Source organism: Cornus florida, unplaced genomic scaffold (assembly GCF_030987335.1).
Source record: "Cornus florida cultivar Cherokee Brave unplaced genomic scaffold, ASM3098733v1 CherokeeBrave_3.0.0_Hap2_Chr08, whole genome shotgun sequence".
Lineage (NCBI taxonomy): Eukaryota > Viridiplantae > Streptophyta > Magnoliopsida > Cornales > Cornaceae > Cornus > Cornus florida.
The window spans coordinates 25,693,863-25,716,598 of record NW_026775578.1 but is presented as its reverse complement, the minus strand read 5'-3'; the positions used below and the strand labels follow the sequence as shown (position 1 = coordinate 25,716,598).

Here is a 22,736-nt window from a genome sequence, read left to right as displayed (position 1 = left end):
CGGCTCGAACACGACACGAGCTAAATGAGTTTGGGTTGACCTTAAACGGGTTCGTATCATAAACGGATTGACACGATTAACCCGTTTAGTTAATCGTGTCGTGTTTGGATTGAGGGGTTCAACCCGTGTAACCCGTTTATACACGTTTAACTATATATGTTGTAAATAATTTTCTATTTAAGTTCTAAAATTACTATATAAACTCGTGTCTTATAATTTAATCTTTTGTAAACTATAAACTATTTAGTAATTTGGTTGATTAAAACTTATATTTTTTTTAGTATTTATTATTTTATTGAGTATTATTAATAATTTAAATAATAATTATTATTATTATTTTATAAATAGGTCATTAAACGGGTTACACGTGTAACCCGTTTAATAAACAAGTCGTGTTAGTGTTGAGAGTTCTCGACACGATTATTAAACGAGTCGTGTTCGGGTTGAGTTATTTAGTCTAATACCCTTAAGTTGATACGACACGATTACGACCCGCGAACATGAATTGCCACCCCTACTTTTAACAGCAAATAAATATAGTAACCGTTTGAGAATATAAGGAGAAAATGTAGATATAGAAAGTGATAAGGAGAAGAGATAGAAAGAGACTGAAATAGAGAGGGAGAGAGATAAAGATAGCAAGGATGTTATATAAGGAAAGAGCTTGAGAAAGCAATAATAATAATAAATGTTGCTGAGGGTGTTGAACCTCTAACACAACATGCCTCTACAGCCCCCGGGGCCTAGCAGTGATGGTAAGGTGTTGGCTTGAGTCATCACTCGGCCCAGGTTCAAGCCTTCCCCCCTGCTAAGATTCTCTCGACTCACCCGGTGTATGGTGGGAGCAGCCCTACACCTCTAGTTTGGTGCCACATGTTGGGTCTGTAAGGGCCGCTTCGTGGGGAGTTCTGGGTTATCAAAAAAAAAACACGCCTCTACAATTATTTATAGAATAATACATAGAAACAAACTCCTATATGCAAGTATTTTACTTGCATTACAACTCTCTCACATAACAAAATGTAATTTCAAAATAAATTAATCTTATAGATAAACATAATATTTAACTAAAACCAACTAAAAGATAAATACTAGTACTATGATTCTTATCCATTAGTTAATTCAAAAGCTTCTATCATCTCCACCATTGGCATGCAATATTAAACCACGTAACATTACTGCCCAATTTACTTCAAACCAATTGCCACGTCACTGCCCAATTTACGTCCATCCAATTGCCACATCATTGCCTAATTTACCAAAAAATGTGTGAACAATGCCCCCCAATTTTAAATGTTTTATCAGTTGTCAGCCGCCCAAGCTGATAAGATATTTGAAATTTAAAGTACATTTGATGGAAATTTTGAGCAAGGGTTGTGCTAGTCATTTGGAATAAGATTGCAAATCAACAAGCTCTAAAGCTTTATTTCTTCTGAATTACCCCTAAGATGATCTTTATTTAGCCAAATCTGCCTATTTAGGTTTCTTCCTAAATTCTCAGAAAGTTTACCCATATCATCAGCCTATAAACCTAGGAAGGACTTGCCCCCCATGCGTTTTCTAACTCCGATAGCAAATCATGATCATGATTAGCAGGAATTAAATTATTATGAAACGTCATTCTAGCCGATCTGCCTATTATTTCTATTAGATGAATGACATTGTGCCAGCAAAGAGTTTTCTTAGCTGATTTCCTTTCAGTCGATTTGCCTCAGCCGATTTTGCCTTCGGCTCAATCGATAGGACTGCATTATGCCAAAAAATCCATTTGGAAAAGACACTACTACAGTATCCAACCTAAAATAAAAACACCAAAATCAAAATGCGTACCAAAAAATCCCAAGCAATTAAGTAAGTGGAATAAAAGTAAACCATTTGTTTTATTGTTTAGAAGATTTATTTTTTAAAAATGATAAATGGAAAAAGAAAAAGTAATCTTTTCTAGTCATTTTTTATAGGGTAAAGTGTAGAAAAATTTCTGAACTATTGTCCTTATAAATAACTCCCTGAATTAAATATTGCGCCCTTAATTTTTAATTTGTTGCAATTAAGGACAAACTTATCACAAAAGACTATTTTACACTTTCTTATTAAAATTGTCATTTCTTATTAAATTATTATTATTTATTATATTTTCTCTTTTTCAAAAATTAATTATACCATTTACCTTAATGTTAAAATTAGTATCAATTTATCAAAAAGATGAAAAATAATAAATAGATATATAGCTACAATTTTCTAAAATGATTAACTTATTATAATAAACTTATTAAACTCACTTTTAAAAAATTAGTGTAAAAAAATACCTTCTTTTTCATACAATATTCATGAAAAATTAATAAATTACGTAAATAAAAAATATCTTCTTTTTTATGCAATATATTCATGAAAAATTAAGAAATTACTTAAATTATTTCAAAATTTTCTACTTAAAATTTTTATTTAAATAATAAATTTCAAAATTAAAGACAAAATTATGCAAATTTAATGGAGAATGTTTCATCAAATTAATATGAATTTTTTTTTTTCATAATTTATTTCAACAAGAAAATTATATTAAGTGTAATATAATAAAAGGGTACTATGGTCATTTAATAAAAAATAGTCAAGGCAATGGAACATTTTACAACCAAATGTGATAGTTGAGGGAGTTTTGTGCAAAAAAATATTTTAGGGGAGTTATTTGCAAATTTAGACATGGTTCTTGATTTTTTTACACTTTGTCTTTTTTTATATTTGAAAGCTAAAATTCATTACTCCTAATAAAACTCTCTTGCAAATATATATCTGTATATATATATACATATATATAATTCTCATTCTTCCCTAACATTGTGTAAATGATTATTTTCTAATCTCATTGAAAAATAAAAACCCCCAACCCAATACACTAAAAAACTTTATTGAAACTTGGAACTTGGAAGTACTAAAAATTGGGAGCAAACTCCCTCGTATGGCATTGCATCCAAAAGTGCCATCCAAAAGTAGGGACAGCGACAAGACTACACATCAGAGAGCACGTGAGTACGTCCGCTTAATAGCACTTCCTTCAGATTCCTTTTTTTCACCATTTTAACCAGTCAACTGAACTCTTGAAGTCCGAAGCACTTTGGTTAGTGCCTTTTACCAAACGCGCCTTTATTGCGAGTTTAACAGGCATAGACATGAGGTCCAAGTCCTGGACTAAAAAGCACTTTGGTACGTTTGTGTCGTCTTGCTTTGCTCACCACCAACCCCAATGTCACTCCCATTTCCACTTCCCTTTTCTCGATCAAACCGAAAACCCTAGACTCCCTTATCCCCTCTCCGCTCCTCCTCCTTCTCCAATTCCTCCTCCAGCTAGGGTTTTATACTCCACATTGCTAAAGAAAAGCAAGTGATTCATCTAATTCCAAGTATGTAAGCTTCCTTTCATTAATTTATCTTATCTATATATCTATATCCATATCTATAATATGCATAAGCTCATGTATGTCGAGGCGATCTATTCTGTTTATTCACGGTTTGGACGATCCTTCACAGCATTTTCAAGTTATGCATGCTCTTCTTCTAATTAGTTACTCATGCAATTGCATTTTTTGTTCGATTGTACTTTTACCTATATGTTTGGTTGCTGAGAAAATGGTGGAATAGGAAAAATTTTGAAAAAAATTGGGTCTTTCTTTGTCTTTGTGTACAGTCCCCTAAGCTAATTCGAATACTCTGGGTGTCAGCTGAGTGCTGGTTTTTTCCTTTTTTGAGTGATGAATCTGAGATCGATTGAGTTCTTAATCTGCTTACTGAGACATGCAAGGTTGTTATGCACAGACACACATGCACTGCTACTTACAGTTTGGGATGAGTTGTCTAATTTTATGAATTAACTTAGTTATGGTCTCAAATGCTAAATATTGCCAGGTCTCTGCATTTTAGTCTTTTTTCTTTTTTTGGGTAAATTTCCTTATTAGCCTTTGCATATCACAACGCACGTTAAAAGATATACCCTTTATTAGCAATTTATAAAAGGAATTGTGCATTTCATCATACATTCAGAACATTGGTTTCCTAAATCTTCAAAAATGAGAAGGCTCCCCCCCCCTCTCTCTCTCTGACACACACACACACACACAAAAGAGTTTGTGCGTGCATACACAAATGTAGGTATTTTATTTATTTTAATTGTCAGTTTTTAGCTAAATGTCAAAAAAATGAGCCCTGTGCATGATCATATTCGTTTTTTCCTTCCTTTTTATTATTTTTTATTTTTTTCAAATATGGTTCCCTTTACATGTGTATATATGCATGTATATGTATTTAAATGACCTCCTTGGATTGAGTCACTAAATTTAGTTTTCCTTTTAAGTTGTTAAATGTGGACACTCAGACTGTTATTTTAGTTTGATGGTTGGCGGTTGTTGTTTCATTTGCCAGGTTCACTTTTTTATAATTTTTTCTGGAAGTTCAATGGGGCATAATTCAGACACTGATATAAGTGAATCTGAAATTGAGGAGTACGAAGTTAAATCTTATGAAAAACTGAAGCGTGGAAAACTTGATTTTAAAACATCAGATGAGACTTTCACTTGCCCCTACTGTCCAAAGAAAAGAAAGCGAGATTTCTTCTACCAGGAAATCTTACAGCATGCAAGTGGGGTTGGCACGTGTAATTCACAAAAGAGAACTGCAAGAGACAAAGCGAATCATCTAGCACTGGCGAAATACTTGGAGAAGGATCTAGCAGTTCTTGCTGGTCCGTCACAACCGGTGGCTAAGGCTAAGGCAGCAGTTGTAGCTGGTCCGTCACAACCGGTGGCTAAGGCTAAGGCTAAGGCAGCTGTTGTTGCTGGTCCATCACAACCGGTGGCTAAGGTTAAGGCTGAGGCTGAGGCTGAGGCTGAGGTTGATCCCCTTGCAGATCATGACCATGATGAGATGTTTGTGTGGCCATGGATTGGTATTGTTGTTAACCTTCGAACCGAGTGGAAAGATGGGCGATATGTTGGGGAAAGTGGTTCTAAGCTGAGGGATCAGTTGATAAGGTTAGGCTTCAATCCCATAAGAGTTCATCCTCTGTGGAACTATCGAGGGCATTCGGGAAGTGCCGTTGTGGAATTTAACAAAGACTGGTCTGGGTTCAATAATGCTATGTCATTTGAGAAGGCCTATGAAGCAGATCATCATGGGAAAAAAGACTGGCAGGGAACTAAGGACGACAAAGGATCCAATCTCCATGCTTGGGTTGCTCGTGCTGATGACTACAAGTCCGATGGGATCATTGGAGAACATCTTCGTAAGACTAGAGACCTTAGAACCATTTCTGATATCATGGCAGAAGAGGCTCGGAAAACTAGTAAACTTGTATCTAATTTGACAAACATAATCGAGGTGAAGAACAAACACTTAGAAGAGATGCAGTTCAAATTCAGCGAGACTTTAAACTCTCTTAGCAAATTAATTGATGAAAAGGATAAGCTTCATCATAACTATAATGAAGGTTTGTACCGATACAATGCTTAATTACTGTTTCTCTTTGCTTACCAGAACTGGATTGAGGGAATCCAATATAGTAAACTATTGGGTAGATCAAGCATGACAGTGTTTAATTGATAGTGCTGTCTGATTCAGTGAAATGTAGCCTATGTTTTTGCAAATATAAAGAAAAATGCTTTTTCTATTTAAATAGGATACAGTTCCTCTTTCTCAAAATGCTATCAAGTAATTGCATAATCTTAATTTTTGACATGCCTTTTTGTATTCACCAGAGCTGAAAAAGATTCAGTCAAGTGCACGAGATCATTTTCAGAAGATCTTTAATGATCACGAAAGGATTAAAGTGCAACTAGAAACTCAGAAGAGTGAGCTTGAGCTGAGGGGTAAAGAATTGGAAAAGCGTGAGGCCCAGAATGAAAGTGATAGAAAAAACCTGTCTGAAGAGATTGAAAAGGTGCAGTATTTCTTGCTTGTACATTTCATATTGGAAATTGTGAGTTTCTTTCTTGCAACCTGGTATAAATAATGAAAAAGTGATTAGCCTTTTTGTCTATAATTCATTGTCAAGGAACTTAGTAGTCATTGATACCATGATAGCTCCATACTTACTAAAGTTGATGAGCAATAGAAGTGATCATTTTCTCTTACTTTATTAAATATTAGTGACGAAAGGAGCAAGATGATTGAATGAAGTGCTAGTGACGATCCTTAAATGATTACATGAAAACACTTTCAGTTTACCAATCAAATGAAATATGATATGACAGCGCACTGTCATAACTGGTACATCGACAGAATAAATTTCCCTAGTTAGAGCCTCATATTGTAGTGTTCTAGCCTCTGGGTCTGTTTTAGATACACTTCAGTGATTGGTTCTACTTATGTCCATTGGATATTCAGACTCCAGAGATAATAGTCCTTTTCTTTTTCCTTCTACTTCCCTTTCTCAATCTGTTATAAATTATAATATGGGTTAGACTAGACATATACTCATCTGTCTTTCTCATCCTCAATGCATGAGTGGAGACATTCCTATCATATGTGAGTGAATGGCTCGACTCTCCAAAGAGGCCTCTTGTATTGCACCGGTGTCTTGGGCAGAACATGTCCCAATTCCAAACACACACATATACATCAGTACTATCAAAAGTATCTGTGTTGGGCAGGTGGTTGTTAGTTGATAGGTGTCATGAGATGCTATCTATGTTGGGTATCATCTAGAATTCTGGATTGTCGAGGTTAAGATTCTGACCCATGCAAATGTTCATAACTGTGTGATTCTCATTAAAATTGCAGAATTAGGACTGTCTGATCAATGTAGTTGCCCTCACAATCACATTTTCATGTGTTGACCATCATCCATCAAGCTGTGGAAATCCTGGTGTATTTGTACCATACAGTCACGAGTATACATATATGATGGGAGTACATGAAGTCAGAGATAATTTGATCTTATATTTATCGGTAATTTACATGTAAAAGTTAACTACTTCATACAACTTTATTAGAAAATTTCATTGTTAGATACCTTCCTTTGTTGTCTATATCTGCTACTGCAGCAGTATTTGGTTCCATTTATTATGATTGTGTGCTGAAATAATTTAGTGAATTAAAGAAATGTTTGACAAAGTGGATTTCATTGGTATTTCAGAATACCATAAAAAATAGTTCGCTTACGTTGGCAGCTATAGAACAACAGAAAGCTGATGAAAATGTAATGAAACTGGCAGAAGATCAGAAGGTATGTTAAATGTTATCAATCATTGAATAACAACTGGAATCAATTTCAAACATTAAATATATTGTCATATGGCTGTGACTATTGATTTCAGAGGCAAAAGGAGGATCTCCACAAGAGAATAATTCAACTGGAGAAACAACTGGATGCAAAACAAGCCCTAGAGCTGGAAATCGAGCAAATGAGAGGGACCTTGAATGTTATGAAGCACATGGGAGATGACGGTGATTTGGAAATTCTGAAAAAGGTGGAGGGGATGCACAAGATGTTGAGAGAAAAGGAAGGAGACCTTGATGATTTAGAAGCATTGAATCAAACGCTAATAGTGAAAGAGAGGAAGAGCAATGATGAACTGCAGGAAGCTCGCAAAGAATTGATTAATGTAAGTCTTTCTAGTTTATTTCTACTCCTCCTGTGTTTTAAAGTCAAAATGCCAATTCTACCAGTAAATTGCTGCTTGCTCTTGCTTAAATGACAACTACCGTTATAAACGTCTCACAAGTCACAGCCAAATATATGACGTAACTAACTAAAATGATTTCTGATAGAATGAGATGGTAGAAAATTACGTGTATACGACCTTTTAGTAATTGGGAGTACAACAAGTGAGAAATGTTAAAAATGATGTTAAAGGTTAATATTTTTTATTATTTTGTTCAAACAAATGAACCAATCAATGGAATAAGAGTTATTTGATGTGTTATCTTTCCCCGCCCCGTTTTCCTTGTCTGCTTTCTTTTTCATTATAAACTTCATTTGGGAAAAATTAACCCAGTTCCCTGCCAATTTATGGATTTTAGAATGTGATTATGTAAGGATTAAATGCATCTTAGGTTATTGTTTATGCCACTGCTCGTACCAAAAATGACTGGATCTCCCATGTTGTGACTGATCTTGTGATGCGAGAGAAGTATATGATATTTGCTTATCATATACTCAATTAATTTTGTTTCAAGTTTTCTTTCCTGCATGACAAAATGTCCTCAAGCTTGTGAGGAAGGATTAATTAACTTGTTTTGTAGGGCTTGAAAGAAATATCAAGAAGTGCTCATATTGGTGTTAAGAGGATGGGAGAACTCGACAACAAACCGTTTCATGAAGCAAGCAAGAGGAAGTATAATGAGATGGAAGCAGATGAAAGAGCTTTGGAACTGTGTTCATTGTGGGAGGAGTACCTTCGAGATCCTGAGTGGCATCCCTTTAAAGTCATCAAGGTTGGCGGAAAACATCAGGTCTGTATTTAATGATAGATTGAAATTTGCAAGCACCTATTCTTACTTATTTGGCAAGCATAAACATTATTTTACCTGAAGATGAAGTACAAAATTGTGGTCTGTATGTCTAACAGTTGCAATACGTGCTCTCTCTCTCTCTCAGTTTCAGCTAATATGCGTAAATCTAAACATATCATGTATGTAGTTAGAGCTCCATTGCCCTTGAGCTACATGTCATGTTATGCAGTCATAATTCTCCATCATGATGTGCTTGTGTGTGGACACACGCACTTTGAAATAAGTTTGCCATGCTGACACTTCACTTAGGATATAGTCAGGTTTGGATTTTCTGTGTGGCCATGTTGAGACTTCACTTTTAACTTTAAGAACGCATTCTTCAACAACATAAAACATGGAGTAGGAGGAGCTAAAATAGAGTTCCACTAGTGCTGACTATCCAGCATTTGGTTATGTAGATATTGAAGTTATCACATATTCTGTTATGCGCTGCCAACCGTTGAATTACTTGTATAATTGGTCGGACCAACATCCATGACTGATGTGTGCCTCCTTTGACCAATGTGGATAAACTTCATTCTCGTGTCTGACCTTCATTTTTTGTATGTCCATTTGTGTGCGAATGTTGCACATATTCTGAATGGCACATACAGAGCATCCATTGCTCCTCCTTTGCTTTCCCCATATTATGGTTTACTTAAAACTGATGTTGATGGTTCAGGAAATGATAGATGATGATGATGAAAAATTGAATTCTCTGAAGAATGAATTTGGCATTGAAGTGTACAAGGCTGTAACATCAGCTTTGACGGAGATAAATGAATACAACCCGAGTGGAAGGTATATAATCTTGGAGCTCTGGAACTATTCGGAAGGAAGGAAAGCATCACTGCGAGAGGGAGTTGCCTTCATACTGAAACAATGGAAAATACATAAGCGCAAGAGGGAAATGCTTTGATGGTTGGAATTTATGCTGTACTTGTGCAATGCATTTCTACCCGTGTCTGTGTGATGACCTAAAAAGAAAATTGAGGGTGAAATGCTGTTATTTATGATGTATCCCATAAAAGCATGGCTGAATGTTTGGCCGTAGATTAAACTCTTGAAAATAAACCATTGGACTTTGTAGCATCATTCCTTGTATGAGCTCTATCTAGATAACGTATTCCAGGTTGGATATGATGACTTAAATTTATTTTCTTTTTCAGAAAGTTGTTTTATTATTTATGCATATTATTATGCTTGAAATTCCCTTAAACATTTGTGCCAATCCAGATGTGTGTTTGTGTTCAAATTTGAATATAGAGTAATACGTTGGAGTTCATTGGGCCCATATTGTGCCGTTCCTGACTCTCATGATGCACGGATGGGTTTTGCGTCATTCTTTGAAGGATAGATTATAAGCCACATTTGACACGAGTTGAAAAATGAGTGTGTTTTGTCCTAAGTCACATAAAGAGGGTGCGAGAGCGGAAGTGTGAGAGCGACAGAATTAAGTTATAAATAGTGATAATTTCAGCCAGAGCGTTCGCAGAGTAGGAGCACGCTCGTAACATAAGAGTGATACCCATTGAGAAGAGTAGCATAAGAGTGATACCCATTGAAAAGAATTGTGTAACTTAGGTTGTGTCTCAATGAAGAGGGTGATTAGTGATGAGAAGAATTGTGTAACTTAGATTGTATCCGGTGGAAAGGATGATCGGTGATTTGAGTCTCCACAAATGAATGAGTGAGATTTTTGGGGGAAAAAAAATTGTCATTTCTTTTTTGGATTTTCAGTGTCAATATCATCTTTATTTATTTATTTTTTTAAAAAATGTGGAGCATGATGAATATTACTGTACTTAATTTGAAAATTGAATTTTTTAAAAAATGACAAGTCATTTTAAAAAATAATCTGATTTTAAAGTTTTCGAAAAATGGTACCCTAAATCATTTCTTATCCAGTGCAGAAACACAATCAGTGTGTCGACTCATCATAGCCGTTAAAAATGCGAATATGCAACTCAACCCTGATTTCTTAGCGCATTTCAAACTCACCCATCAAAGTCTCAGAGCTCATTCCTTGAAGAACAATTGCACTCTCAGGTTCCTCCAAACATCTATCTATATATGTATGTATGTATATATATGTGTATGTTACATTTTCTATCTTGAAAATTTGGGGATGATTTTTTTTAGCTTACTCATCTTTAGTTTCTAACTTATATCTCTAGCAGGGACAATCACAATGGTGATATCGAAGTGTATAGGAATTGTTGATTATTAGTGGGTTATTTAAGATTAAAAGTAGGGTTAAAAGATTTCTGTATGTTATTTTGTTTCCCTTTGTAATTGGCATTATATTTGTATTTGCATTACACTGAAGAGCCATGTGCTTCTACATTGTTTGTGAAAGTCGGAGAAGAAGACAGAAAGAATCTCTGTTATAAACCTTTTCCCCATTTTTATTTTTTCATTTGTAGCTCAGAGGAAAAAAAATTGTGAAAAATTTTCATGACTAAAAATGAGGACTTTAACCTCCTCAAGACTTAGGTTTCTCTCATAGTTGGTAAGTAATTTATCCCAAAACTTTTACGGTGAACAACAGTGGCCGGTTCCGTCACAGAACCAGCCAATATAGCGGCTAGTTCGCTAGGAAAAATTTTGACCCGTTTTTGCTTGTGGGTCGTGGACCCTAATTTGTACTCTCTTGTAGCTCGATTTATAAAGGCGATTAGGGTTTGAAGCGGGAAATAGTGAAAACTTTCGATGGATCTCCACCTGGATGTAGGCTTTGCCGAACCACGCTAAATCTTTATGTTCTTTGTGTGTGGTGTGATTACTGTTTCTTGATTTATTCTCGGGTTCGCTGAGTTTTTCGTAACATATTGTAATGCAGGTAATATACATTTTAAACAGTTATATGAATTATCCACTTGAATATTGAAGTATGACAAAACCTTTTCATGAGATTAGAGGCTATCGGGAACCAAAAATCATGTCTGTCAATACCAAATGCTCTTGAGCTTTCATACTGCCCTGCTCCAAGTCTCAAACTAATGCCTCTCACTTTATCATCTTAGGAGCTGATATCTTCTATTAAAGCTTGTCTTGGTAATGAATCTCTTGACTTGAATTTGTTAAATTAAGTCTAAGTTAAAGAACTGAACTTTGCTTTGATAAATATGTTTATGTTTTAAAATTAATGTGGTTATGCTTTAAGAGCTGACTTTTCTAGCAAACCTCAGCTTTGTACATGCATATAGTTGGGTAGACGCAATGCTTCGCAACAATTCCCTGGCATGTTTTCGTGAAGGGGGAAACGCCAACGAAAGGAGGCACCAAAAAGATCAAATGTTTTCGGAAAGGTCTCTGCAAGAGGTTTTGATCTTTTTTTATCAACCTCTCTAGTAAGGTTCACAACAAGTCTGCTTAGAGTTGCAGATGAATCATTATACTTGTCCTCCATTTCCAGCAGCCTTTGATTACACTTGCGCTCCATTTCCTGCGGCCTTTGATTTTTGCTATCGTTCTCCATGGTAAGGCTCACAACAGATATGCATAATCTTAGTAGTTTTTCTGTTTCCATTTGAATGTGTGTAATTGAGTTTTCTGAGACATCAGCAAAATGTACTCAATAATTTGCTAAATTTTGAAAGTACAGAATAAAATTGTAAAAAAACAGAACAGCAAGTGGGGAGATGATGTAATTAACCAAAGACTTCAAATGTTGAATAGGGGGAAATTTCTATCTATTAATGGCATGAAGAGGTAAATGTTTTCAATATATATATATATATATATATATATCTTTTTTTTTATAAAAATTATAGGTTCATTCTGTAGGTTTTTCTTTGTTTTATTTATTTATTTTTTCGTTATGAGGTAAGTAGGTGCTATCCGCTAAAACATTATACTTGTTAGAGAACATGTTACATGGTTCTCTTGGTTACCAGACACCTGCTTCACATTCCCAATTCATTCGTATAAAGGAATAGAAAGAAAATAAAACGAAAAACAATAATGGTTCCAGTGTCGCATCATCTCAAAACCGAAAACAAAGGGGGAAAAGAGTAAAATACATTTAGAGCCAAAAAAAAAAATTGTATACAAGAAACAGTAAACTGCTTTTAGAAGTTTGCATTTCATAGCTAGACTTTTCCATAACATGGGAAAGTGGTCAAACGTGGGATCTAAACATGCTACAATTATAATAATTTTGGGAACGTCCTAAAATGCCCTTGAAGTATAGGTGCATTGCATTCCTTGTGTTAGCCTAATTTTAGATATGTTTTTTTTTTCTTAGTTAATACTCGCACCCCACAACCCCCCTTCCTCCACCCCCCACGAATTGTTTGTACCTAGCAGGAACTGATTCTGAGACAGGGTCCAAGTTTTTTACCAACTAGATCAACAACGCTAAGGAGTGTGAGAGCAGCAAAATTATGTCATAAATAGTGAGAATTTGAGCGAGAGCGCGCGTGGAACGTGAAAGCGGGAGCGTGCTCGGAACGTTAAAGTAACTCCTGTTGAGAAGGATTGTGTGACTTAGGTACAACTTGATCTTTCAAGAGGTTAATGAGGAAGTTTATTTCTCAACCTTATTAAATCACATCTAATGCGTCAACTCCCGAAAGATCTTCCATTAGAATCATTCTACAATTTTGATATGTTCCGTAACTTAAATTAATTAGTAAACCGGAATGTAGCCTTCTGATTTTGATTTTCTCCTGTAAGTAAGGTGTTCCAGGTTGTCATTCAGTCTTGTGAACATCAAACTTGCTTTATGAATTTGTTCCTTGAAAGTGGTATATCATTCAGTTTTATTGTCATTGTTGACTCCTTAAATATTCCTTAAATATCTAATGCGTATATGACACTGATACATCCTAGACGACATACAGATGCACAAATGTTTGCAGTATTTACATCTCGTGGGTATTTTACAGAGATGCACAAATGATGATAATGAATTCTCTGTTTTATGTGGGTGCTGAGGGGGTTTTTATTCATGCTTTACTTGTGTAGGTGGTTTTCGTACTGCTGTTTGTTTACAAGAGTTTTCAACCAAATGGTTTGAAGTTTGAGGAAATCAATGGGGAAAACAACTGCCATCTTCACCATTGTTGCGAAGCTTCAAAGTTAACAAGAGGGGTTATCCAAATTCTTGCAGTGGTTGGAGATCGAGGCAGTTCAAACTTCGTACTTCCATAAATCTTCAACAATTAGCTCAGGTGAGGCACGTTTTGACTTTGCGTTGATGTGAGTGGTAAAAGAGGTGTATAGAGAATAGTATAAATGCTGTAAACTATAGTATGGATTGGGCAAAATAAGAGGCAATTGTCTCTCCATGTGGGTAAGTTTTGAACTCCAGAATTGGGTACAAAACTTGGTAGTACTTCTTTTAGAATGTTTCTATTCAGGAACTACTCTGAAGATGTGTTTAGCAGAGCATATTTTAAGAAAATTTCTTGGGAGGATCTGCATTTAGAGAAGTATTAAAACAAATATTGGAATATACTGAATATAATTGTTTTATAAAGTTTGCCATTTTGGTCTTCAGAAATGCAAAAAAAAAAAAAAAAAAAAAAAAAAAAAAAAAAAAAATGAAAGAATTTATCAAGTGCATGAAATTTGTTTAACACCAGCAAAGAATTTCAGAAAAATGGATGTTTTCATGTACTACACACAGTATCTGTGAAGATCTTGCTTGATTTTCTAAATCTGTCCATAAATTGTATCATTGACGGTCAATTATCTTAAGAACTAATATCAAGTGTCTTCGTCCATGTGGATTTTGGTTCCTTAGGTCCTGTCTGACAACTGCTTTCGTTTTGCATTTATGTTTTCATTCGTGTGTTCAATAATAATTGGAAGCATCTTTGGTAACAGAAAATATATTACAACATTTCTGAAACAAAAATATGAAAATATGTGATGAAAAATAAAATAACTAGTTAAAAAGGCTACGTTGAGGTTTTCTTTCTTTTTTTTGACCTTTTATGATTATTATTCACCGTTATAGTGTCTTGTTACTGTATGCAAATATTGGGAAATACCAGTTTGGTGTTTTTGATTTGGGCCCCTTTTTTTATTTTTTTTATTTTTTACATCAAACGACTATTTAAATCACAATAAAAGTTTCAAATAATTTTTAGTACTATATCACCCGCAACAAAGAATAAAAAAAAAAAAAAACACAAAACAAAACGATTGTCAAACCCGCTCTTAGTTTCAAGACTATATTATCTCACGTAAATAATTGAGATGAAGCCAAGCTATCCACAATAAAAGTTTCAAATAATTTTCAGTACTACACCACCCGCAATAAGAAAAAAATAGAGTAATGATAGGGGAACTGAGAAGGAATCTCCGAATTAATACCGAATTTGATGTGGTTGGCTATGTTTATCACGTGTTAAACAATTATTTTTTGGAAACTGTTTAAATAAATGAGGTGGATAAAAACACGTCAGATTCAAGACTTATTCGGAGAAATAATTCGGCGATCCTATCATTTTCTAAAAAAATATTTAAAAAAAACCACGAAACAAAACAATTGTCAAATCGATTCTTAGTTTCAGGACTTTATAATCTCAGGTAAATAATTAAGATGAAGCCAAGATATGGCTAGCCTAAGAGAGAGCCGATCCAAATGCAAGAGGAACACATTGTGCACACCTTCATGCTTTCAGCTCTTGGTCTTGTATATAGTATGTGAATTTGCAAGTATGAAGTCATCCTTTGGAGCAATTTGAATATTGCCTGTTTAATAATTATGTTGAGAACCCTTCACATGTGAAGACAATTCATTTTTTAAAATATGTTACTCAGATATTATTAAACCATTTAAAGAAGGAGTCACATGACCCACAACATCACACGACTCATCTAATAATTTATTTATCTCATTTAAATTAAATGGATAATTTGTTTATTAATTTAAGTATAATATGCAAATATAACAAAGGTTTGAAATATTCGAAGACTAAAATTATGAAATGAGGATAATTAGGACAATATAATTACAAAAAAAAGAAAAAAGAAAAAGAAAAAAGATAAAAAGAGACACATATAATATGTATAGTGGGTTTATATTAATATAACAAAAATGTCCATAATAATTTAGCTAAAACTGATTACGTGTTTATTGACTTGAATCAATTATGACACAATTATTTAAAATAAGATATGATAAACATAAACACTATTATGATCAAGTCAAACTCGTTATCTTCGTGTAGTCATGCCTAATTTTGACTTTTAAATTGAAAAGAAATTATGGTCGAACCAAACTCCCTACTTTACCTTCAATTTATATTTATATATTTTTAAATATGAATTAAGAAAAAAGGAAAGAAAGATAAGCCATTTTAAAAAGTATTTTTAATTTAAAGTTACATGAGGATGCGAAATGCACATTCGTCAAGGTCGTCTCATATTAGTTGTCCATTTTAAAAATTTTGTCTCACTATCGTTTTCTATTTTTTAGTTATTTGAAATTATTTTTAATCATATTATTTTTTATATATTAATATATTATCTACATCTCATATTAAATATTTACTTTAATAACCTTAACTCTCAAAAACATTTGTGAGTCAAAGTTTTTAACAATGACTTATACGAAACTAGTAACAAAATTTGTGACAGAGTACGATCATGGACCGGAATTGTGTAACTTTTAGTGGTAACTGGACCAGACTGGTCTATATTTCATCCACTTTAAAATGTTGGTGGGACCCAAATCATTACGTACGATTCATCATAGCTGTTAGACTCGTCTACTCCGTCTGGTACTGCTACTGTTGACTGTCCAGTGTTTTACAGTATTTGGGAAAGTTCTCAGCGTCCGGTGTTGACTGAGGCATTTGGCAAAGCAAACCCATTGTTGTATGACTGACCTATGTTGCCACAAGTTCACAACCTCTCTGCTCAAGCCCTAAATTTCAAACTCACCCATTAAACTCTTACAGGCCATTCCTTGGAGAACAATTGCACTCTCAGGTTCCTCCAAATCTCTCTCTCCCTTCCTCTCTCTCTATATGTAAGTATGTAAACGTGTGTAGGTTACAGTTTCTTCCTTCAAAGTTTGGGGATAACTTTTAAGCTTACTCACCTTTCGTTTCATGTATATTGTCTGTGATTTTGTTTCTTGGCTTTCCTTTTCTGGGAATATGTGGTACATCATAATAGTGTATTGTTTTTTTTTAATTGTATTTTGTTTAGTTCTAACAAGGACAATCACTGCTTCAGATATATGAAAAATGTGATATTGAAGTGTACAGGAATTGTTGGTTATTTGTGGGTTATTTACAATTAAAAGTAGGGTTAAAAATTGCTGTGAAAAGTATTTTATTTACAACTAAAAGTAGGGTTAAAAGTGCATAGGGCCATCACTGTTTCAGATAGATGAAAAGTATTTTGTTTTCTGTTCTCTGTTATGCCTTTTGAAATTACTTGTATTTCAATGAATTTAAGTAGGAGGAGGTGTTTGGCAAAGCCTGACTGGTTCCACATTTACACAAGCTGATGATCCTGCCATTTGCCCATATTCAACCTTCGAAGTTCATGATTTAGGAGAGGGGGTTTAAATTTCAGATACTTTAAATACTTCAGAGAGTTGAACTTCAATTTCACTCTTCGCTGATAAATTCTTATTTGTCTTGCTGTTCTGTTTGCTTACGATTTTATTCTGTACTTCAAAATTTTAGCAAATTATGAGTACATTTTACTGATGTTTCAGAAAACACATTTACACATTGAAATGGAAACCCATACTTCTGAAGAAAAACAACAAAGATTATGCAGATTTGTTGTGAGCCTTAACGAGGAGATTGATTACAAAAATCAAAGGCTGCTAGAAATGGAGCACAAATATGATCATACATCTGCAACTCTAACCAAACTTGTTGTGAGCCTTACTAGGGAGATTGATAAAAAAAATCAAATGTTTTCAGAAATGGAGCATAAGTACAATGTGGTCTCTGCAACTGTTAGCAGGTTGATAGACGAGAAGAAGAGGCTGCATGACACATATAGTGAAGGTTTGTTTATATTAGATTTCTGTTTTTGTTCTATTCATGGCGTGAAGACGTAAATGATGTTCTTTCTTTCAATTTTATTTTTTTCCTTTTCCTTTTTCTTTTTATCTTTTAATTATATCTTCTTTAAGTAGGTTTTATAACTTTTATTCTTTTTGTAGGTGCTATCCTGCTAAAACATTATACTTGTTAGAGAATATGTTACATGGTTTTCTTAGCTACCGGACACCTGCAGCACATTCCCTTCCATCCATAAAAAGGAAAAGAAAACGAAAAAGAATAATGGTTCCTGTGGTACATCTACTCAATACTTAAAACCAAAAATAATTATCGGGGAAAAGAGTAAAAAAGCATTTAGAACAAATAAAGTTTATGCAAGGAGTAAACTGCTTTTAGAACTCCGTACTTCATAGCTAGACATTTCCCCATATAACATGGGAAAGTGTGGTCCTAAATAGGATCTAAACATGCTACAATTATAATAATTTTGAACATCTTAAAATGCCCTTGAAATATAGGTGCATTTTGTTCCTTGTGTTTGCCTAATTTTAGATAATATCTCTCCACTGGTTATAGACATTTTAAATTGCGCTGGAATTATCTGTGTACTCCATTCCCTAACATCAGACAGTATTTGTTCTTTATTGACTTATATTTCTAAAATATGGATAGTAACTTAAATTAGTTAGTGAACTGGAGTTAAAATCCTTTTTCAAAGATAATAAACCCTAATTTAGCAAGTTCTTATTTTGTACCGCCATAAAAGATTGTAGCCTTCTGAATTTGCTTTTCTCCTGTCAGTAAGGTACTTCAGGATCTTATTGAGTCTTGTGAATTCATCCCCATCAAACTTGCCTTGTGAATTTGTTCCTTGAAACTGATATATCGTTCAGTTTTATTGTCATTGTTGACTTCCTTGAATATTTCTAGTTTATTTTTTATTTTATGTTTTTGAATAAGTAGAATCTCTGGTAGATTGACCTCTCATATTTGTTAAATTCTGTAGAACTGAGAAAGATGAACATGAGACTAAAGAATACAAAGCTGAAGCATGAGCTGGAATGTCGAAAGAGAGAACTTGAGAACAATGCCAAAGAACACGAGAAGTGTAGTGCCCAGATTGACTTGGAACGGAGAAACTTATTGGTTGAGAAGGAGAAAGTAAGCATTTGTTTGCATGTGCGTGTGTAACAAAGCATTTCTATTTATAATTATCTATTTCTATCTTTAGTTCTGCGTATTGTTGTTGCAAACTTATTGCTAGAACTCTTCTTTCATTAGTTTGCTAATAATTTTACAAATGTGATCTGACAATTTGGCTTATGACATGCAAGAATGCTGTAGAAACTGATGCCTTGAGAAAAGAATTGGAGGAAAAAGTAGATGTATTGCATTATATGGAAAGCCTTAATCAAACTCTGATACTTAAAGAGCGAATGAGTAACAATGAGCTGCAAGATGCTCGCAAAGAAGCGATAAGTGTATGAATTGCCCTTACCAAAATTGCAAATGCATTAGCACTTTATATATTACTGCTTTTATTTTGATAAACCCATCTTCAAATCATTCCAATGAATGCAAGGTGCTCTTACAAAATGGCTTCCTGTATTTTCTCTTTCAGAGTTTGCGAGATATGCTGAATAACCGATCAACGCTTGTGATAAAAAAGATGGGTGAGGTTGATCAAAAACCTTTTCAAGATATGTTCTCAAGTGAAGACTGGGAGGCAGGGACTTCTGCTAAACTATGCACTTTGTGGGAAGAAAATGTGAAGGATCCTCACTGGCATCCTTTCAAGATAATCATTATTGATGGGAGACTGCAAGTATGTCTGCTTACAAACCATATATATGTCCGCTTCATTATTACATGTTACTTAAAATCATCAGCTTATATCCGAAATTATTCCATTTCCTGAAACCCATCTGGCAAAGAAGTTATTTGTCATGTTCCATGGACTTTTCTAAATGCGCAAAGTACCCGTGTCAAATACACTTGGATATGGGCATGAGATATATATTTGTCATATTGGTACTCACACACACATGCCTCCACTGAGGCTTGAACCCTTGACCTTCCTTTGGGAAGTAAGAGCCTGATACCGCTAGGCTACTGGCCCATTGGTTTATTATTCAAGTTTATCAATATGTTGACAAAATTCACTATTTATATTTCTTTTGTTCCAGTATTGCTTCATAATGAATAAGATCCATATTGAGCACTATCTAATTGAATATTTAACCGCAACCCTCTGTCCTTTAAGTTGACGATTTTTATAAATATAACACATAAAGAAAAGATGGCCACCCTGCATTTACTCCAGTCATGCGGGTAATAGAATTACTAAACATAGATATAGCTGATGAGGACAGACAGTGGAAGATTGAAATACTATGAATGTGCATTAGATTTCAACACAAGGAAATAATCTCTCTTTTTGTTCGTTATTTCAGCATTGAAAGAAATTAGAAAGACTCCTATTTTGGTAAAAGAAGAAAATGGTATGTTTTGGGTGTCTTTTGAAAATTTTATTGCTCGACCGCGTTGTAAAAAAGTAATCGTTCAAAATCGTCTCAACATGGAAAAAAGTAAACAAGCTCCATGACTTGTTAGATAGTATCAATTTTAAGAATTCATTACTAAATTTGCTGCTATTAATATTGATATAATTGATATACATTCCAAATATGCATTCTTAATTTGCTACTATTAGGAATTCATTTTATATGTTTACATTTGGTGTTCAATTATAATCCTTGTGAAATGCAGGAAGTAATAGATGAAGATGATGAGAAGTTGAAAGAATTGAGAAATGAATGGGGTGAGGCTGTTTACAATGCTGTAGCCAATGCTTTGTTGGAACTGAACGAGTGCAATCCTAGTGGGAGATATGCAGTTCCTGAAATTTGGAATTTAAAGGAGGGAAGAAAATGTAGTCTGAAAGAGATCATCGAATACATAATCAAGCAATGGAAAACTCATAAGCGTAAAAGGAACTGGAGCTAACCTTAGTATTTTTTCTTGCATGGTAAGTATTTTCTCCAACTTAAGAATACCATGGAATGCAACTTTTGATAACTCTACTGCTGATTTTATGGTTTTATTATTGAAGATTTATTTTGTATCTTCTGACTCACTGCAAAAAGAAACATTTCTAAATCGAATTAAAAAAAAAAAAAAAAAGCATATTTATATCGAATCAAAAGTAGCACATTTCTTAACCAAATCAAAAAGTACTACTGCAGAAAACAAGAGATGTTTATGCTTCTGAGGGATATCAACTTGCGTTATAATTTATTGTTATGTTAGATTATCATTCCATGAATTAAAAAGTAACATATTTTTCGATTATGAAAGACCCCCATTCCCAGAATTCGTGTTGGATGAGTATCGATCCCTCTCTCTCTTTAAATTTTATGTGAATCTTATTAAACTAAATATATTATTTTTGGAGGTACATTCATCTCAATAACAATTACCCATGTTCGCTTATATTGGGGTGGGCATACCACCTCTTTGGGGTGATAAAAATGTATGCACTTTATTACAGCACTAAGAACGAGGAATAGTGTATTTCAAGTTGAACTCACTAAAGGATGAGAATAATGCCAAAAAAGATCATGATTTTCAGATGGTAAGATAAGACATGATGATTTATGATTTATTGATTCAAATGGGAGATATGACCCTATGAAGCTGAATGACAAAAGGAATTATGTGCCTACTCGGCAAGGATTGTACGATTTAAGAACAAGAATCTTTCCATTTTTACTCGTTAGACATTAGTTGATCGTCATACATGTCATTTTCCTCTGGACATGAATTAACAACCATATGTCATATATCAACTATGAACTGTATATTCATGAACAAACAGCTTCATATTTTAGTTTGCAGCATTTTCCTAGACATACAGATGCACAAATGTTTGCTGTATTGACCTCTTGTGGGTATTTTATACTTCTCATTAACCTAATAGAACAATATGACAACCATGATGATGATAATTAATTTTCTGTGTTATGTGGTTGCTGATTCATGCTCTTTACTTGTGTAGGTGATTTTCGTACTGCTGTTTGGTTACACGATTTTTCAACCAAATGGTTTGAAGTTTGATGAAATCAAAGGGTGAAAACAATTGCCATCTTCACTATTGTCGGGAAGCTTTGAAGTTAACAAGCAGTGTCAAAACATCAGGTTGTGAAAACAGAACTTGTGTAAATCATCAACAATTAGCTCAGGTGAGGCGGGTTTTAACTTTGTGTTGATGCAAGTAGATAGTTATCTAATCCTAGCTCAAGTGAGGCAGGATGTGACTTTGTGTTGATGTAATTAGATAGTCATCTAATCCCTTTCCTGGAATATGTCACTGGAAACTAACTAATTTCGTAGTTTTTTCAGTTTCTGGTAGAAATAATTTTATTACATAGAATTATATAAATTGGTTTAGATTTGGTGTCTTCTGGGAACAAAATATTTGCTTCAACATTGAATTGAAATGGTTGATCACCTTACCATTTATTGGTCAAAGGCCTCAACTATTTCATATTACTGAGGTATGGATTGGGCAAAACAAGAGGTATGTGCCTCTCCATGTGGTAAGTTTTGAACTCCAGAATTGGGTTGTCTGGTTGTAGTATTTCTTGTAGAACTGTTTCTGTTCAAGAACAATTCTGATAATGCGATTGCCGTAGCATTTTTCGAGAAAATGTCTTGAGAGGATCTGCATTTAGAAAATTACTAAAACCAAGTTTTTTGGTTTCCAAATTTTGAGTTTATTGTAATATACTGAATGAAGTTGTTTTATAAATTTTGCCATTTTGATATTTAGGAATGCAGAATAAAAAATAAATTTTTTTTTGAAGAAGTAAAAGTTTGTATTTGAAATTCACAACAACAAAAAAAAAAAAAAAAATCAAAATCAAAATCAAATACTTCGGTTCATGATTAATCTCATCATTCTCCTGTAAAAACAGTTGAGATGGCCCAAGGCCCAATACAAATGTAAGAGGAACACATTGTTAATAAAAAATAAAATAAAATAAGCAAACAAAGCATCATTTACAACCAAAAAGGCAGCTGAGTTCATATTGAACACCAATAATCAGTCCAGGAGTAATTATGGATTTAAAAGGTAAGAACCGGGATAATCTTGCATAGTATAAAATGGGGTTCATTTTTAAAAATGAATTAAGAATAATGCTATGTCATTTTTAAAAATAATAGTTTTTGTAGTGTAGGTGCAATTTTTCATCCCGAACACTTGAGAAA

The 22,736-nt window shown here is 34.0% G+C and overlaps 2 protein-coding genes and 1 long non-coding RNA gene across 4 annotated transcripts; all 3 read left to right on the top strand.

The window, feature by feature from the left end:
- Positions 1-3,164: 3,164 nt before the first annotated feature.
- LOC132270920 (protein INVOLVED IN DE NOVO 2-like) lies at positions 3,165-9,697 on the top strand. Of its 2 annotated transcripts, none has more exons than XM_059772136.1 (7): positions 3,165-3,395; positions 4,411-5,473; positions 5,742-5,923; positions 7,121-7,210; positions 7,302-7,589; positions 8,230-8,439; positions 9,161-9,697. In XM_059772136.1, exons 2-7 carry the CDS (start codon positions 4,444-4,446, stop codon positions 9,395-9,397), a joined length of 2,037 nt encoding a protein of 678 aa, XP_059628119.1. In that variant the 5' UTR covers positions 3,165-3,395; positions 4,411-4,443; the 3' UTR covers positions 9,398-9,697. The 2 variants fall into 2 exon arrangements, with proteins under 2 accessions (XP_059628119.1, XP_059628120.1); XM_059772137.1 differs by having other exon boundaries at positions 3,165-3,399.
- A 754-nt stretch (positions 9,698-10,451) lies between these two features.
- LOC132270918 (uncharacterized) lies at positions 10,452-14,148 on the top strand. The gene is made up of 3 exons (XR_009469601.1): positions 10,452-11,535; positions 11,670-11,960; positions 13,450-14,148. It is a non-coding gene; the product is annotated as an uncharacterized LOC132270918 (long non-coding RNA).
- Positions 14,149-16,332: 2,184 nt separating this feature from the next.
- On the top strand, positions 16,333-22,204 carry LOC132270917 (factor of DNA methylation 5-like). Its single transcript, XM_059772135.1, has 7 exons — positions 16,333-16,428; positions 17,168-17,468; positions 18,472-18,626; positions 18,800-18,946; positions 19,087-19,290; positions 20,235-20,493; positions 21,523-22,204. The coding sequence occupies exons 2-6, from the start codon at positions 17,189-17,191 to the stop codon at positions 20,469-20,471; spliced, it is 1,023 nt and encodes a 340-aa protein (XP_059628118.1). The 5' UTR covers positions 16,333-16,428; positions 17,168-17,188; the 3' UTR covers positions 20,472-20,493; positions 21,523-22,204.
- The last annotated feature ends 532 nt before the right edge of the window (positions 22,205-22,736 follow it).

Excerpts from the sequence above, each read along its gene's own strand:
- LOC132270920 (XM_059772136.1), top strand. The coding sequence starts at position 4,444 with ATGGGGCATAATTCAGACACTGATATAAGTGAATCTGAAATTGAGGAG. Across the intron at positions 5,474-5,741 it reads TCATCATAACTATAATGAAG|AGCTGAAAAAGATTCAGTCA; the intron begins GTTTGTACCGAT and ends TGTATTCACCAG. Across the intron at positions 7,211-7,301 it reads AACTGGCAGAAGATCAGAAG|AGGCAAAAGGAGGATCTCCA; the intron begins GTATGTTAAATG and ends TATTGATTTCAG.
- LOC132270917 (XM_059772135.1), top strand. The coding sequence starts at position 17,189 with ATGGAAACCCATACTTCTGAAGAAAAACAACAAAGATTATGCAGATTT. Across the intron at positions 18,627-18,799 it reads TATTGGTTGAGAAGGAGAAA|AATGCTGTAGAAACTGATGC; the intron begins GTAAGCATTTGT and ends ATGACATGCAAG. Across the intron at positions 18,947-19,086 it reads CTCGCAAAGAAGCGATAAGT|AGTTTGCGAGATATGCTGAA; the intron begins GTATGAATTGCC and ends TTTCTCTTTCAG.